At 44.7% G+C, this 18,716-nt stretch overlaps 1 protein-coding gene across 1 annotated transcript in view; it reads right to left on the minus strand.

The window, feature by feature from the left end:
* The window catches only part of CFAP77 (cilia and flagella associated protein 77), a 98,558-nt gene that overhangs the window by 39,929 nt on the left and 39,913 nt on the right, over positions 1-18,716 (minus strand). Inside the window, exons 2-3 of the mRNA XM_079961492.1 lie at positions 2,597-2,696; positions 629-857 (exon numbers count right to left, since the gene is read on the minus strand). Of these exons, the coding sequence (XP_079817618.1) occupies positions 629-857; positions 2,597-2,696 (329 nt within the window). The remainder of the gene's footprint in view (positions 1-628; positions 858-2,596; positions 2,697-18,716) is intronic.

Here is an 18,716-nt window from a genome sequence, read left to right on the forward strand (position 1 = left end):
AGCCATCCAGACGCTGCTGAACTACAACTCCCATCAGCCCCAAGAAGAATTACCAGACTATATCTCCACTCCATTTGCCATGAATTCATACCAATCTCTGTCAGCAGGGATGTCAGTGGAGTTCTGGAGTGCTGCAGCAGCCCTGTGGGAGCTCAACAGATCCCAACCTGGAGTTCCCCTGACCTCACCACTTCTGGCTCACCCTGCCCCATCCTGATGAGTGCAGCCTTGCTGGTACTGGGAAGACACTACAGTGGTACCTCGGGTTACATACACTTCAGGTTACATACGCTTCAGGTTACAGACTCCGCTAACCCAGAAATATTACCTCGGGTTAAGAACTTTGCTTCAGGATGAGAACAGAAATCGTGATCCGGCGGTGCAGCGGCAGCAGGAGGCCCCATTAGGTAAAGTGGTGCTTCAGGTTAAGAACAGACCTCTGGAACGAATTAAGGTCTTAACCCGAGGTACCACTGTACTGGGTTTGTCCAATCCCCCAAGCCTCTATTATATGAGATTGGAGCATACAAAAAGAGAGAGGTAAATAACAGGGGGAATAAAATCAGTTTCTCCACCACTACACCTCTGTGGAATCCCTCAAGGAGGTGCCCCACTTTCTTCTGCTCACCGTGCTGGCCGCCCATATGTCATGTCCGCAGGTACTTTCAGAGGCGTCTTCTTGAAGCGCCTCTCATCATCCTCGCAGAGGCGGATGTCCTTTTGCTTGCGGTACAGGTTGCTCTCGTGTGCTGTGACAAAGCCGGCCTTGACGGCTCGGCTGTTGCAGGCCTTCTGGTCGCGGGGCCTCTCCTTCTCCGGAATGCTCTTGGGCTTCATAGAATTCCAGTGGCCAATGGCTATGGGGAGACAACAGTACAGTCAGGCCTTGGTTTTTGAACACAATGCGTTCCGGAAGTCCGTTCAACTTCTGAAACGTTTGAAACCCAAGGCGCAGCTTCTGATTGGCTGCAGGAGCTGCAGGAGCATCCTGCAGCCAATTGGAAGCCGCGGAAGCCCTGCCAGACGTTCAGCTTCCGAGGCAAAGTTTGTTTACTTCCGGGTTTGCGGTGTTCAAGTTCCAAGTTGTTCGTGAACTAAGCTGTTCGAAAACCAAGGTATGACTGTATTTGTGTTATGTAGTGAAGAGTATTTGTGGAAGCTGTTCCTGTGCAGAGAGTGGCCAGGCAGACAGGGTGGTGGTTGTGGTTAAAGCAGTTCATGAACTGTATAGCTTTCAGGTTGAGGACTGTGTGTTTGTATTTGTGTTTATATATTTTGGAATTTTTGAACACCCTACCTGTTGACATCAGGCAAGTGCCTTGAGTGAACTTTTTTCAGCATCTGCTAAAAACATTTTTGTATGGGCAAGCCAATACAGATATATAGAATGCTGACTTGTTTTAATCTGGTTTTTAGCATCGGTTTTTTAAAAAATGTTTCAAATAGCTGTTTTAAACTTGATAATCTAAATTGATAATCTCATTGTTTTAATCTACTGATAAGCCACTTTGAAGTTTTCCCTTTTGTTTTTACAATGTAGTGGTATATAAATTTTATGGTGTGTGTGTGTGTGTGAGAGAGAGAGAGAGAGAGAGAAAGAGAGAACTTCCAGCACATAGAAAGCTAGTTGTCAGTGAGAAGTCTAAGCTAGAGATAACCTTCCTGAGGCTTCCGCCCCGCCCAGGGGTGGACCTGGTTTCCCACTGTCGCATCATTTGTGTTGCGTGAGATATATATATGGGTGGGGGTGGGGGTGGGCGAGACAGAAATCATCCATGCAGTGTCTGTATAGATAAATAACATCCCTTCTACTTTAGCCCTAAGAATGGGGAATACCATGCACAGTGAATGGCCTCTCAAAACTAGGGTCTTTTACATGGGTGTTTGCTGCAGTATACCATTAATGCAATAATAGCGTACCCCTGCTGGATTCATACTGGACATCATTTCACATCATTAGTTGTACTACAACACTTCCCCACATTACCACATTACAGTGGTACCTTGGATTACATACGCTTCAGTTACATACGCTTCAGGTTACAGACTCTGCTAACCTAGAAATAGTGCTTCAGGTTAAGAACTTTGCTTCAGGATGAGAACAGAAATCGTGCTCCGGCGGCGCGGCAGCAGCAGGAGGCCCCATTAGCTAAAATGGTGCTTCAGGTTAAGAACAGTTTCAGGTTAAGTACGGACCTCCGGAACGAATTAAGTACTTAACCTGAGGTACCACTGTACTACCTATGCCCCCCGCCCACTGCCTAAACATTTATGGTACAAAAAGTTACAGGATTTCAGCAGAAAGTACACTGACTGGGAATGAAGCAGTGCTTCCTCCCTTGAACTTTAGTAGAGCATTGAAAATGGGATGGTATAACACCTCCCCATTCCCAGACACCACTCTAAGTTCAATATCATCCATGAATGCACAATTTTTAAATGATGTTTTGGGGGCCCAGGATAATGCCACATGAAAAGAGAGATTCAGGAAATCACAAAAATGCAAAAGACAGCACACTTTCTTCCTCCGAAAAGTGTGGAAAGATGAAAATATATCAGCGGAAATTAACAGGAAAATGGATCCTTATGGCCCTACCTTCAGCAACGCCTCCATCCAGCCCATGCAAATATAACCCATAGCTGAAAGCATAGCCGGGGAGAGTGTAGCAACTTCTGCGGGGTTTCCCAAGCTCCGGCTGCAAAGAGAGGTAAAAACAGTCATCTTAAATATTCTACCAGCTAAATAATTTATTTATTTGCAGTCATGAAACCCTCATTTTCTGTGAGCAGAATAAATCACACAAAGTAAATTCACATGTAGAAATGCCTGATTAGTGCCAAAGCTCTGATTCAGCATAGGAAACTGCTTTATATTGAGTACTGTATAGTTCAGTATTGTCTAGATTGACTGGCGGTGACTCTCGAGGATTGCAGGCAATACCTATCTTTCTCAGCTATTCTTGGAGATGCTGCTGGAGATTGAACAAGCGACCTTCTGCATGCTGGGCAGATGCTTAACTGCTGAACTATGGCCCCTTTCCAATAGGAACAGAGGAAGCTGGCTTACACTGAGACCAACTTGCCCAACCCCGCCCCAGGACAGATCAATCTAGAAAGTTTCGCAAAGTCCAATCTGTGATTTTGGCAGTTGCCATTCTTCAGGATTATCAGTAAAGTATTTTATAAAAGTATGCCATATTTCATTTGTAGCATTCAATGCATTTAATCTCTTTGTTAATTCCTCTGATACAGCAATAGACCATACAGTCTGTTTCCAATGAGAGATACACAGATTTTCCCATCCTTTTGAATTCTGTGCCACTAGTAGGCGTGCCACTACTAAAAGAAAAGTGATTAGTTCATTATAACAAAGGTCAGATTGCCCTTGTTTGAAAATAGTTAACAATTCCAGATTTGGAGTACATTCCACATGTTGACCCATAATAAACCTCATTTATGTAAACACCCTCTGCCAGAGGGCTTTATATGTTCAACACACCCATCACGTGTGAAATGTTGTACCTATACTATTGCAGCCTCTCCAGCACTATGGTGGGATAGTTTTATTAATACTATGTAATGGTGTCAAGGGACGCAGGTGGCGCTGTGGGTTAAAGCCTCAGCGCCTAGGACTTGCCGATCGAAAGGTCGGCGGTTCGAATCCCTGCGGCGGGGTGCGCTCCCGCTGCTCGGTCCCAGCGCCTGCCAACCTAGCAGTTCGAAAGCACCTCCGGGTGCAAGTAGATAAATAGGGACCGCTTACCAGCGGGAAGGTAAACGGCGTTTCCGTGTGCGGCTCTGGCTCTGGCTCTGGCTCTGGCCAGAGCAGCGATGTCACGCTGGCCACGTGACCCGGAAGTGTCTCCGGACAGCGCTGGCCCCTGGCCTCTTAAGTGAGATGGGCGCACAACCCCAGAGTCTGTCAAGACTGGCCCGTACGGGCAGGGGTACCTTTACCTTTACCTTAATGGTGTCAAATGCCATCAGTGTAGTAATTTAAATGTATTTTCTCATATCCAGGTTGATACTGATTTTAGTGGGTTTTTAGCACACATTTTATTCCAACCCACCTCTGCAATCTCTATCCCTGACCAGCAGTGAATCTCTACGACTTTAGACAGGTCTCCCAGCCCTGCTTGGAGATACCTGGGACTTGGGACCTTCTGCATGTAAAGCAGGTTCTCTACCACTGAGCTACAACCATTCCCTGTATCTGTTTTCAAATATTATTTCATGGCATGAAGAAAGTGGATATAGAATTTTTTTTCTCTCTCCCTCTCATTAACGCCAGAACTCAGTTGACATCTGAATAAAGCTGAATGTTGGAAGATTCAGGACAGACAAAAAGGACTTTTTCACAAAGCACAAGATTTAAATATGGAATTTGCTCCTGCAATAGGCAGTGATGTCTGCCAACTTGAATGACTTTAAAAGAGTTGGCCACTATGATGGACTAGATGGGCCATTGGCCTGATCTAGCAGAGCTGGAAAATATTTTGTTGATTTTTTTACAGAGGCAGAAAAAAAATCTCCAAGGGTTTCTTTGGGTTGGTGGTCACCATTAGAAGCAACAATTTCACAACAGCTCTCTCTTTCTTTCTTGCACTCTCTCCCTCTCCATCAACCTAGTGTTGTCCTGAGAGATTTGTGTGCATGGGTTCATATGTATGGGAAATGGTGGTGTCCACACAGAAAAATATGGCAGAGAATATTTAGATGAAAATCTGTATTGTGGCTGCATTTCCCCCTAGGACAAAAGAGAAAAACCTTAAAAGAAATATTCCCAGAGAAACTGTAACCCACACAAGATCTGCAAAATTTGTTTATTGCATTTATGTCCCACCCTTTTTTCTCCAAGGAACTCAAGGTAGTATACAAGGTTCTCCCTCCGCCCCCCCCCCCATGATCTGGGCAGCGGTTGGCCCAAAGTCACCCCAGTGAGCTTCACAGCCAAGTGCAGGACCTCTTCTACGTCTTAGTCAGACACTCTAGCCACTTCATTACACAGCCTCTCCTCACAAAATCCGGGCTGGTCTTGATCCAAAGCAGCTAGACCCCGACTCAAAGATTCCCCTTGTAGCTACAACCCTACAAAGAAGACCTCCAAATTGCTCTGGAACCATGAAAACATTTGTGTGAGTCCCTACAAAGGGCCTACCCTTCTCAGGCAGAAAAGGTCACTAAAATCCCAACTGATGGACAAGTTGAAGCGGGGGAAGAAGGACAATATGGGGGTGGCCAGAGGAAGGCTCAAAAGAGGGCATGGGGGGGGGAATGGGCACACAATAGCTGGCCTCTTTTTATTTAGTTTTAAAATTAACTCCTTTTATTCCCTTCTGTGTACCCTGGCTTTGTGGTGTCTGTGGGATTAACTGACCTCTGATCACGTCTTTGTGCCTTGACCAGGATCTCCATGGTGAAGCCAGCCAGAGATTAGCCCTCATGATGACATCATATTGTCTTAAAGGGGAGGGCAGGGCTGGGGAGAGCCAGACAAGACCAGAGGCTTTTGGCGGCGTGGTTTGACAGGAGGCCTGGAAGGGCAATGCCTTCAGGATGGCCCATGTTTCGTGAATAGGGATGGAAGGATGTGTCAGTTTTAGTGTCTCATTTTTCCAGTCTTAAATTCAGTCCTCCGCCTTTCTGCAGCAATTTGCTTTTTTTAAAAAAAGTACTTATGAAAATTTGGCAGCATTTATTCAAATCAACAGAACTTTGCCATTTTGACAAATATATATATTTTTTGCAAGCAATTTCTTTTAATATGCATTTTTGTATGTTGTTATTATTCCACATTTTATTTACTTATTGCATTTATATCATACTTTTCCTCCCAGGAGCTCAAGGTAGTATATGTGGTTCTCTCACTCCCCTTTTAACCCCCTGTGAGGTAAATTAGATCACACCCAGTGCCTCAAGATCACACCCAGTGAGCATGATGTGCCTGTACATTTCATCCACTTTGGCCAAAAGCAGAAGAAAATTACAGCTGCATTTAGATTCCACGTTATTGTTAATGGGAAAACTTGGAACTTTGTTTTATACAGGGCAGTTCAGGAACCAAATTGCAGATCAATTATGAGAGCATCCACAGTGACCCAGGAACACTGCAGAATTTTAAGAGACACACAATGTAGTGATATTTCAGTTTCCGGTTAGCAAAAAAGCTAGTGGGTTAATCTTTAGCATCAGTGATATGTGCAGAATGGCAGAGGGAAGTACTGCAATGTGACACAAGGTGGCAGCCTTCCTTCCATCCACATCCACACCTCATCCCCTATAGCAGCCTGGCCTCATCTTCATCTTTTCACCAGCTTTGGCTAGAATGCAGATTCCCCCGCTTTCTTCTCCTGACAGCTGTCCCCACCAACAGACAACTTCATTAAACCTAATTAAGATGTAATTTCGCTGCCTTATTTCCACTCTCTCCGCTGTAATTAAAACCCATTTCTTGCTATCTTCCAGGCGGGCCTAATAATTTTCTCTGGGCACCTTCTGAAAGCTTTGCTCCCTTTATGGCTTCGATGATGGCAATCGAGCCTCCTAAACACTATTTATATGGCCACATTTGGAGACACCCTGCCTCAAATGTAGAAGGGGACAGAACCTTTAGGGAACCTAAAATTTAATGCCAGATTTCCACTGTTTATTATAGGAACACAGGGTGCTGCTTTAGATTGTTTTGCTCAGACCAGGGGTTATTCTCGCTACCTGGAGATGCCAGGAATTGAACATGGAACCTCCTGTGCTCTTAGCTACAGACCTTCCAGTAAGACACAGGAGCACAGGAAACTGCCTTATACCAACTCAGACTAATGGTCCAAGTGGCTCAGCATTGTCTAGCAGCAGCTATTCGGGGTTTGGGGCTGAGAGGCTTTCCAAGCCCAACCTGGAGATACAGATGACTGAACCCAGGACCTCTCTTGCTCTCGGACCTGCAAAACTCCAAGGGTCAGCTACCTATCCTAATGCATGCATATACAATTCTTTGCAGTTGCCCGTTTACATCTACAAGTGCAATACAATGTTGGGGTATGGAGTATGCCAGCCAGTCCATTCCATTCCATTCCCTCTCCTTGATTGTTTGATGCAGGTCTCCAGCCTAGTAATGGGTGCAAAAGTTCATATACTGAGGTGTGCCTTAAAAACACACATATTCTTGAAAGGAACATACCAAAAGAAAACAGAACAAGAGAAAATGACTTCGCAAAAGATTTGTGTTGTAGGCAAAATGTGTGCATGTGAGGAAATCCTCAAAAAGGCTGTTTCTAGATTTGCAGTGAGTGCCACCAGACTAACAGCTCTCTGCAGCACTATTTTGTAGCTGCTACAAAATTAGGGGTTAATATTTGGAGGGAAATAAAAAACATGAACAAACGAATGAAATAAAAGCAAATGAAATCAAGCGGGTCCAGGATTTCAAATTTATATATATATTTATTTATTATTTGTAAAAACCACCCTTCATCTGAAGATTTGAGGGCAGTTCATAGCATAAAAGCACAAAATAAAAACACAAAATACATAATAAAACAAGGGGAAAAACAAAACAAACCCCATAACCCATCCAAATGTGTCCTGTAGGCTGCTGCAACCACTACTGCTTCCTTGAAAAGCGACCTTGTGTACTTGTGCGGTTGGATGTTCAGAAAACGGGTGCGGTGATCCCTCTATGATGAAAGGTTGCAGTGTTTGGGACTTTTAGGAAAGGTGAGTGAGAGGTTGTGCATGGTATGGAGAAAGTGGATAGAGAAAAGTTTATCTTCCTCTCTCATAAAACAGTGGTACCTTTGGTTACAAACTTAATTTGTTCTGGAGGTCCGTTCTTAACCTGAAACCGTTCTTAACCTGAGGTACCACTTTAGCTAATGGGGCCTCCCACTGCTGCCGTGCTGCCAGTGTGCGATTTCTGTTCTTATCCTGAGGTAAAGCTCTTAACCCGATGTACTACTTCCAGGTTAGCGGAGTCTGTAACCCGAAGTGTTTGTAGCCCGAGGTGTTTGTAACCCAATGTGTTTGTAACCCGAGGTACCACTGTGCAGTGGTACCTCGTCAAGTATCCGGGATCCATTCCGGAGCCCCGGACGCTCGATGAAAGAGATGCTCGACAAAACGTCGCTCTGTGCGTGCCCATGGAGCAGTTTTGCACTTCTGCGCAAAGCAGCAAACCCAGAAGTAACCTGTTCCAGTACTTCCAGGTTTGCCATGGACGTCTGCCGAAATGGATGATCGAGGGGGCGGATGTTCATGGAGATATGACTGTATTAGAATTGGTGGGCATCCAATGAAGCTGAATGTTGGCAGATTCAGGACACATTTTAAGAAGTCCTTTATGCTGCTCACAATTAAACTTGGTTAAACGTGTTTGTTTGTTTTCAAAGTAAAATGATTTAATATGCATTAAGGTTACTTTTCATCTTTTTTTGAAATCAATAGTTGTAATTGTTTTGATTTCTACCATGGAACCTTTTGTAATCACAAATTGCACATTCTTTTCCTTCTGGGATGTTTTACTATAAACTCAGTAAATCACAGAGCTGTGTCCTATATTCACTTATTGGCAATCATATCAACTTAATATTCCTAAACTATTTTTCTTTCATTTCCTTTTTCTGTAACCTGTTATTAAAATTCAATAAAATATATTTCGAAATAAAAAAAATAGTTGTTGGATGCCCCAGAAAGGGAGAGTGCTCTTGTACTCAAATCTTGCTGGCAAGTTTCTTGAAGGCATCTGCATTGCTACTGTGAGAATAGGATGCTGGACTAGATGGGCCATTGGCCTGATCCAGCCAAGCTCAGGACATTCTTTCTGCAGAGAAGGCCTCAATGAAGGCTCAGGAGGGCTCAGAACAGCTATGGGGGGAGTCTGAATAGGAGATGGTGACAGCAGTTGAACACCTTGTCAACTAAAACCAGACAACGCCTTCGCAGAGGGAAGCAGACCCACCCTCTCTGACAGAGCTCACGTTCGCAGTCCCAACACCATTTCCAATGTGTGTGCCCCACCTTGTATTTAAAAGTGTCGCAGGTGGGTGCCGAAACTTGTTGGGACATCTTAATTGCTTCCATCCACTTCTTGCCTTGCTGCTGAAGTGTAACTTCTGAGCACTGTGTCTGCTGCTGAGCCTGCACCATCATCTGACTGAATACGTATCTCTTTCTTACTTACAAGGCAGAGCCTTTGTCTGCATGTACTGTCTGGGAGAAGGATACCAGGGTTGAGATTTGTGGTGGTAGTGAGGAAAACATGTTCTGCATGTTTTCAGCAATGGCCAGAAGCTAGTGGTTGGTGTGAGCTGGCTAGTGCCCCTTACATCACCAATTCACTTTCCACTAATCCCCAGAACATTGTTGTCATTATTTTTAAAATGTTTTTTTTTTAAAAAAAAGAAGAGGCAAATGATGAAACTATAAACTGATAAATGCACATGATGAATGTGGAGTGTTAACATTTATTTATTTATTCTTAAAAATGCAAGCAGCCTACCTGAAGTATGGGGTTAGGGTGCATGAGACTGACAACTGACTTAGGGTTGCTGTGTCTGATGGTAACAGACCCATTGAAATTCATGGGGCTGGCTAATTTTGAAATCCATGGATTTCAATGGGTCTAATCTGAGTAGGACTAGCATTGGATACAGCCCCTAGCGCTCAGAGTGATGGAAAGCCTATCTGCCATACATGTTACGAAGTCAGGAGGCAGCCATGCTCACAGCGTGGGTAAAGAAACTGCTCCAACATCTCTTTAAATATGACGTCTTTCTTCACTCCTAAATGGGTCTGTCCCTCATCAGAAGCTTCTGCAAGCCATGAGGTCACACCATTCCTTAACCTGTTCAAGAACCCTGCTTGTTTCCTTCCCTTCTGCTCTGCTTCGGGTGTGTTTTTATTATTTCATTACACTCCCTTGCATAGTCAAACTCCTCATCATGCTCCCATTACGATTATTATTTCTGATTTACGGGTCCATGCCAGGCGGAGCAAAGGCCCGAAGTCTTCCCCCACCCACCCCGCCTCCTTTCCTCCACAACAGCTTGAAATCAAGCCGTTCATTTGCATTTACATGATCTCGCTGCGCAGCTTATGAGATGGAGAGATTTATTTGCTACTTAGCTTGATGTTTGATTACACTTGGAGAAGGCGGAGAGCTACAAAGTGTGGGGGTGTGGAGAGGCATGTGTTGGAGAGCGTCCCTGAGGGAACTGTAACACGGCACATCGGGTTTAGTTAGATGATGAAGAAGGAAAGGTTTCATGGTTTGGAAGGGGACGGTCGTTTTATCAAATATGCGGGCATAAAAAGGGAGAGAGTGTGTGTGTGTGTGTGTGTGTCCGCCACCGCATGTTGTGTGTTGTTTAAAAGAATCAGTTCTTTATTACTGCTGCTAATATATCCTTGTATTAGGGAGGGACAGATCTCTCAATATTGGTTTTCCTCATTTTCTCATGAGTTCACTTTGCCATGTTTTCACCTTGGCTTCTAATCATTATTATTTTAGAAAGCTCTGGTGAAAATGCACCGACATTTTAGTGATGCCCTCTTAGAATACACATTTTTGTGAGTATTCCCCCCATATTATAATGAAATTTTATATGCATTGTTTTCACAAAGATGTCTGCAAACAGGACATGAAGGCTGGCAACATTAACCCCACCGTGTGGGAATCCCTTGTAGGCAACCACAGTGCCTGGAGACAGGCAGTCAGGTCATGTATCCACAGCAGTGACCAAAGGAGGAATGACTGGGAGGAGCGCAGAAAGAAGAAATGCCATGGTACACCTGCATCAGCACAACCAGACACCTTCATTTGCCCCAGCTGCAACAAAACGCATATCTCCTGTATCAGTCTCTACAGTCATAGTATGTACTGCAACTCTCTAACGGTTTGACTTCACACCCAAAGGTACACTCTTATTGTCTCCTGAGACAGGCGGATGCCAACCAGTACAAATATGTAGTCCAAGTATACTTGGAATACTGCGAACAGTTCTGGTTGCCTCTTCTCAAAAGGGATACTGTAGGTTTGGGAAATGCTGAGAAAAATGCAACTATGATTAGCAAGGGGTTGGAGCAACTGTCCCCCTTTGAGGAAAATCTACAACATCTGAGTTTGGGAAAAGAGAAAAGGTAAATAAGGCAGGACATAATAGAAGTGTATAACATTTATTCATAGTCTGAAGAAGCTGAATAGAGATAAGCTTCTAGAACCCAAAGGCATGCAATGAACAAGAACATTGGAAGATTCAGGACAGGCAAAAGACAGTACTTTACACAGTGCGTAGTTAAACTATGGAACTCATTCCCACAATATGTAATGATGGCCACCAACTTGGATAGCTTTAAATGAGGATTAGACAAATTCATGGAGGAAAAGGCTATCAATGGTTACTAGTAATGTACTACTAGCTGCAATGGCTATGTTCTCCCTCCACTGTTGGGAATTGCAAGCAGGAAGAATGCTGTTGTGCTCCTGTTCTACTTGCCAGCCTCCCATTAGGGCATCTGACTGGCCACTGTGGGGACTAGATGGGGCTAATGGCCTGATGCAGCAGATGGCAGATGAACAATCATCGTCCATATTCGATTGTGTCAGAAGAAAATAGTTGGAATTTAGCTCCGAGGCTGCCAAATTACCAAAAGATCCGCTGCCTTAATGAAGTGAAATTACTAAAAGGCTGCCTTGGCTGAGGAGTAGCCTCACTGCCATTGGAGAGACTGCCTAGAGGATCACAGACTTAATTGCTGAGGGCTTACAAAAACAGAATAGCCCATTATGGCTAAAAGAACGCTTGTTGCATCCCCCTGTATCCGACTCTCAAAACTGGCAGGCTTATTGCGGGCTGGCTGAATCTTGCCTCTTGTCTATATCACACTGAGCACAAGCTCTTGAATCTGAAGTGAACATTTTGAGATGGGGTTGGGTGGGAATGACTAGACCAGGCTGTAATTACTGAGGGGGGGGTGGCGGAGGGGGGGAGGAGAGAAGAGTGAAAAAGAACAGCGGGTTTTTCTAATGAATGACAAGCTACTGGGTGGAAATCTAATTTGGTCTAATTAAGCAGCCTTTGTGAGGATTTGTCTTCAGATGAGAAGGAACCAAAGGAGATCTAAATGCAAATGAACTCTTAGGAATTCGGTTTTAAAGGGCCAGCAAGACAGAAAAGCACTTAAGAACAGGTTCTTTCTCTGTGTTTGTGTGTATGTGTGTGAATAGGAGAGGGGATTGGTAAGACTTTAACTTCCTACTTGAAAACAGGGTGTTTCTAAGCAGAAATAACTTTTTAAAAATATTTTTGTACGCCTAGTGTTGTGCACTGGCAACTGGCAAGGTCTGTGCACCGGAAATTGACAGCAAGACTTTACTATCTAGGCCCAGTTGCTTAGTAACTTTAAACACGTGATGTACAAGTCTATGATGGTATAACAGTTGCACAAGTGCATACTTGCTGTTCAATAAAGTTTGTGGAGGCCTTAAAGCTACTCAGAACCAAATGATGATAAAGCCACCTGTGTAGCAATCTATCATTAGAGATCACTGTCTATCATTGTGTTTCGAGAACAAGTGAGGCTTTTATAACATTGTGAATCACAATAATATTTAATCCTTACTTTTTGTAAAAATAATGAGTAAGGGATATGCAAGTGGTGCTAGTAAACAAAAGCGGCAAAAAGAGCAGCAGGAAATACTTCAACGTTTAAAGCTAATCCTGTCATATGGCTTTGTACAGCAGGCAGAAGCAGTCCTACATAATCCCTCCGATACGGAAAACTCATGTTTACAAACGGAAGAAAATCAAGTAGACTACACTGAGCAGTCTGAGCAGACTGAAGAACAACCAGTCAACCATTTATAGAATGCAGTCTCCCAAGAACTTCGATGAGAACTGTTGCCAGTAACTACCACTACAGGTACAGAAACTTCAGGAGAGGAGAAAATGACAATGAAGTGACCTTTGACCTACAGTCAAAGAATTAATACAATGTGCAGAAGGAACATACTACAAGATAGTTACACCAAAAGAAGCAGTTCATGTTCATTACCGTCTTAAAGAATTAAAGGAAGTCCAAATGTTGCAGACACAAAAATACCAACTGTTCATGCTACTAGTGACATTTCGGAGACAATAATGATATAGGTTTCTAGACAACACTGAATAACAAGGAAATATTCTGAATTGAGAAAGGTCCATTGGAATGTCAGCACTGGGATGGACCTCCTACCTAGAAGTGAACATACGGAAACGAAACCCAGTTCTGCTCAAATAATTTATTATATTCCACCAAAGTAAATGGAGAAACCTACCCTCTTGCACTTCCACCTGTACATCAAATAAGCTCAACCAGAAAAAATACATTTCAGCCACCAGTATATATATCAAATAATATTGTCATGGACTGGTTGGGCTCAGAGGAATGGTGGAAGGAACCAGCTGGGGAACCACCAAGAGAGAAAGGTTTAGAGCCCGGGGACTGGTGGTGGGACAACGTCGAGTGTGCATGGTGTAATTTACTACCAGCTCACTCCTGACATATTCTAGGAGAAAATTTGACAGCTTTTCCAAATGTGGAAACACTTTTCAGATTGTTGCTGCGTTTAACTGGTTACAAATGGTACTGGCGAAAGATCCCTTTCTAGACTAAAAAGGATGAAGAGTGATCAGTGGTCAGCAACGTCCCAAGATCTGTTGTGTGATCTAAGCATTCTCTGCATAGAAAACAATAAATTGTGGCTTGCTGATTTTAATGATATAATTGATAAGTCTGCATCCAAGAGAGCATGAGAGAAACTGTTCTGACTCTGTATGTAGAGTATGGTCTATGTGAGTGGTCCATGTGAACATCTTCATTAATGCCATACTTTTGTTAACTTATTAAGGGTTATAAACAATCATTTTATTAATGCTAAAATTTCAGCAATTTTCTATTTTCATTGCATAGATAAAGAAGAGAATGTGGTTTTGTTTCTTATGATCAGATGCTATCAGGTTTGGGCCTCCCAAGGTCCCCTAGCCCAGGGCCTGCAGTTGCTTTCATTTGGACCCAGACTGCTCCAGATATTGCACCTGTGACTGTGTTTGCCAGGTCAGTCAGAGAAGTGTCTGGGCAGCAGGGTGGGCAGTACACCAGCTATAGGGGTGGGTAAGTGGGTAAGCAAATTTCATATAATGGGAAGAGCTTTGCTTGATCAGGCCAATAGCCCATCTAGTCCTGCATCCTGTTCTCACAGTAGCCACAGTAGTCAGTCTGTAGGAAACCCACAAGCAGGACTCAAGCACAAGAGCCCTCTCCCCTTCCTGTGGTTTCCAGCAACTGGAATTCAGAAGCATTACTGCCTCTGACAGGGAAAGGGAGAACAAAGATATTGTGACTAGCAGCCACTGATAGCCTTCTCCTGCTCCATGAATTTGTCTAATCCTCTTTTAAAGACATCCAATTTGGTGGCCATCATTGCCTCTAGTGGGAGCAAGGAGCACGTAGCAAGCTGGCCAGCCAATGGGTGCGTCTTTGGATCCTGACCGTTAGTGTTTTATTAACATAACAACACTGGCAGAGGAAGGACCCCGCCTCCAGCAGCCTTGTACCCCACAATTCCCACAAGAAATCAAATATAATCCTATTTAAGAAGCTTTAAATAATTTTGAGCTTTCATATTGACTTATTAAAATGCAGCTTACAAATGCGCCTCACTTGCAATCCTTTTACAAGAAAGGGGTATTTTTTTTTATAAAAAAAAAAAACCAGATGGAAGGAAAGATGATTGGAAAGATCAGTGAGTGAGAGAAATAGATATTTTCTTCTCCAGTCCTTGTGAGATCCGTTCTCTCTCTTCTTCTCCTCAGCACCCCTGGTACCCAGTCCAGTCCCAGACAGCTGTATGACTCTGGCTGGACTATTAATAGACACCAAAGCCTTTGGGGAGGTGTTATGGAGCGGGTTATATCTCCCTGCTTTTGACAGTCTCATCTGTGCAGTGCAAGAGGCTCCGGGAAGTGGGGACAACGAATGGCAGACCAAGGTTGGGGAGCCTTGCTCAGAGCTAAAGGGAGACACTGTCTCCGTGCAAACCACCTGCCCTGCCCCTTGCCAAGTCCCTGGATTTTGTGCCACAGTGTGGGGACAGGGACGAGAATAGCGAGAGGCAAGCAGTCCCATGGGGACAGATGACCCTAGTATAGCAATGAGCCCAGTCCTTGTCTGTTCTAATACAAGGTGTGGAAAGAGCAGACTTTATGGGGGGAAAGACATCCGCTAGGATTTTTTAAATTTTGCTTTTTGGCAGGGTGGAACATGCCCCTTTCAAAGTGGCATCTTGAATCTTCACCCCCAGGCATGCTTCTGGCTTGGGTTCCTTAATGTAAATTGGTCTACTCTAAGTAAAACTTGGGACGTGGGTGGCGCTGTGGGTTAAACCACAGAGCCTAGGACTTGCTGATCAGAAGGTCGGTGGTTTGAATCCCCGCGACGGGGTGAGCTCCTGTTGCTCGGTCCCTGCTCCTGCCAACCTAGCAGTTCGAAAGCACGTCAAAGTGCAAGTAGATAAATAGGTACCGCTCCAGCGGGAAGGTAAACGGCATTTCTGTGTGTTGCTCTAGTTTGCCAGAAGCTGCTTAGTCATGCTGGCCACATGACCTGGAAGCTGTACGCCGGCTCCCTCGGCCAATAATAATAATAATAATAATAATAATAATAATAATTTATTATTTGTACCCCGCCCATCTGGCTGGGTTTCCCCAGCCACTCTGGGCAGCTTCCAACAGAGATGAAAAATACACTAAAATGTCACATATTAAAAACTTCCCTGAACAGGGCTGCCTTCAGATGTTTTCTGAATGTCAGGTAGTTGTCCATCGCCTTGACATCCGATGGGAGGGCATTCCACAGGGCGGGTGCCACCACCGAGAAGGCCCTCTGCCTGGTTCCCTGCAACTTGGCCTCTCGCAGTGAGGGAACCGCCAGAAGGCCCTCGGAGCTGGACCTCAGTGTCCGGGCAGACCGATGGGGGAGGAGACGCTCCTTCAGATATACTGGACCGAGGCCATTTAGGGCTTTAAAGGTCAGCACCAACACTTTGAATTGTGCTCGGAAACGTACTGGGAGCCAATGTAGGTCTTTCAAGACCGGTGTTATATGGTCTCGGCGGCCGCTCCCAGTCACCAGTCTAGCTGCCGCATTCTGGATTAGTTGTAGTTTCCGGGTCACCTTCAAAGGTAGCCCCACGTAGAGCGCATTGCAGTAGTCCAAGCGGGAGATAACCAGAGCATGTACCACTCTGGCGAGACAGTCTGCAGGCAGATAGGGTCTCAGCCTACGTACCAGATGGAGCTGGTAAACAGCTGCCCTGGATACAGATTTGACCTGTGCCTCCATGGACAGCTGTGAGTCCAAAATGACTCCCAGGCTGCGCACCTGGTCCTTCAGGGGCACAGTTACCCCATTCAGGACCAGGGAATCCTCCACACCTGCCCGCCTCCTGTCCCCCAAAAACAGTACTTCTGTCTTGTCAGGATTCAACCTCAATCTGTTAGCCGCCATCCATCCTCCAACCGCTTCCAGACACTCACACAGGACCTTTACCGCCTTCACTGGTTCTGATTTAAAAGAGAGGTAGAGCTGGGTATCATCTGCATACTGATGAACACCCAGCCCAAACCTCCTGATGATCCCTCCCAGCGGCTGCATGTAGATGTTGAAAAGCATGGGGGAGAGGACAGAACCCTGAGGCACCCCACAAGTGAGAGCCCAGGGGTCTGAACACTCATCCCCCACCACCACTTTCTGAACACGGCCCAGGAGGAAGGAGCGGAACCACTGTATGACAGTGCCCCCAGCTCCCAGCCCCTCAAGACGGTCCAGAAGGATGTCATGGTCGATGGTATCAAACGCCGCTGAGAGATCCAGCAGAACTAGGAAACAGCTCTCACCTTTGTCCCTAGCCCGCCGGAGATCATCAACCAGTGCGACCAAGGCAGTTTCAGTCCCATGATGAGGCCTGAATCCCGACTGGAAGGGATCCAAATTGCAATAAAGCAAGATGAGCGCTGCAACCCCAGAGTTGGTCACGACTGGACCTAATGGTCAGGGGTCCCTTTACCTTTAAGTAAAACATAGATAAAACATGTGAACTTGCTGGATCAGGCCACAGGTCCATCTAGCCCATCATTCTGTTCTCACAGTGGCTGACCTGTGGGAAGCCTGCAAACTGGACATGAACCCTTCTTGAAGAGGGCTCTGATGTCTGATCTCACAGTCAAAGGCGTAGGCCAAAGCCTTAGACCACAATTGATTCAAGGCAACAGTTGCTCATCTCTTACGGCTGTGTGACTGAAGCAGTGGGGAAGCCTGTTGTAGTTCCACCAGTGATATTTGAGGTAGACCTTGTACCTTCAATGGAAGTAGCTGCAAATCTGGAACAGGGCTCTCCTTGTTACCCCAGTGACTGGCCTTTCATGGCCCATGCGTCAGTCAGTCCATCAATTGGTGCTGCAAATCTTAGTAGTTGAGTGTTAAAATGTGTGTGTGTATTAAATTGACTCCCTGAAAGCAAACCAACTTACAACCACTTAAAAATTTGCCCAAGGTTTAATACTGACATCTTCGTGGAACTCTGCTTTATCTCGCAGTCCCTAACTTGCAGGCATAACAGAAGGTCTTGTTGTGTCAAAATCATGGTGTGCATGTGTGTGTTTTTAAAAAAACATGGAGAGAAAAAAATGTCACACACATCCTGTGACAGCTGCAACCAAAGTCCAACCCTCAGGCATGAATAAAAAAGTTATTAGTTGCATTACTTCCCCGCGAAGTGGTTTGACATATTAGAATGTCACGATCACTAAAAAAGGTGTAATGAGCAGGGTGTGTGCTGTTGCCCATCAAGCTCAGTCTGTGAAATTTTGGCATGTTGAAGTACATTGCTGTGGGGTATGGCTTTGCAAGCATAGGCGGAAAATGAGACTGTGTATTCCAGGGAAGTGGAAGTCTCAATTTAATGGACACAGGCAAATTTATTGCATTTTAGGAAGTTTTAGGGTTGCCAGTTCTAGGTACAGAGGAAAAATTAAATTCTTTTTGCATTTTGATGAGGAACTATCTAATTCACACTTCTTGAACCAATATGTGAAGCAATCTTTAGAAATTTGCACTTCCCTGAATTTTTACAGAGCAGTTCTTGGACCCCCAAAAATGTGTTTATTAGGGGAAAGTGTGCATGAAAATACATACAGTGGTACCTCTGGTTACAAACTTAATTCGTTCCGGAGGTATGTTCTTAACCTGAAACTGTTCTTAACCTGAGGTACTACCTTAGCTAATGGGGCCTCCCGCTGCTGCCACTGCACGATTTCTGTTCACATCCTGAGGTAAAGTTCTTAACCCGAGGTACTACTTCCAGGTTAGTGCAGTCTGTAACCTGAAGTGTCTGTAACCCAAGGTACCACTGTATATCGTTGGAAATAACATGCAAAAAGGCATTGTTCAAGGAGAAAGACTCTGTGTTGGTCAGAAAGTAATGGCTGTTTCCACCTGCCTTGCTCCACCCTCCATCCACAGACACCTTCACAAGGGAGCTACCATGGGGCGTGGGTTGTTTTAATCTGTGCTGCCCACCCTCCAGTGAAAGATTATGAGTCATGGGGGTGTGACATAGCTGTCAAAGTTTCCCTTTTTTAAGGGAAATTCCCTTATTCCGAATAGGATTCCTCGCAAAAAAAGGGAAA

Source organism: Podarcis cretensis, assembly GCF_951804945.1.
Source record: "Podarcis cretensis genome assembly, chromosome: Z".
NCBI classification, from domain to species: domain Eukaryota; kingdom Metazoa; phylum Chordata; class Lepidosauria; order Squamata; family Lacertidae; genus Podarcis; species Podarcis cretensis.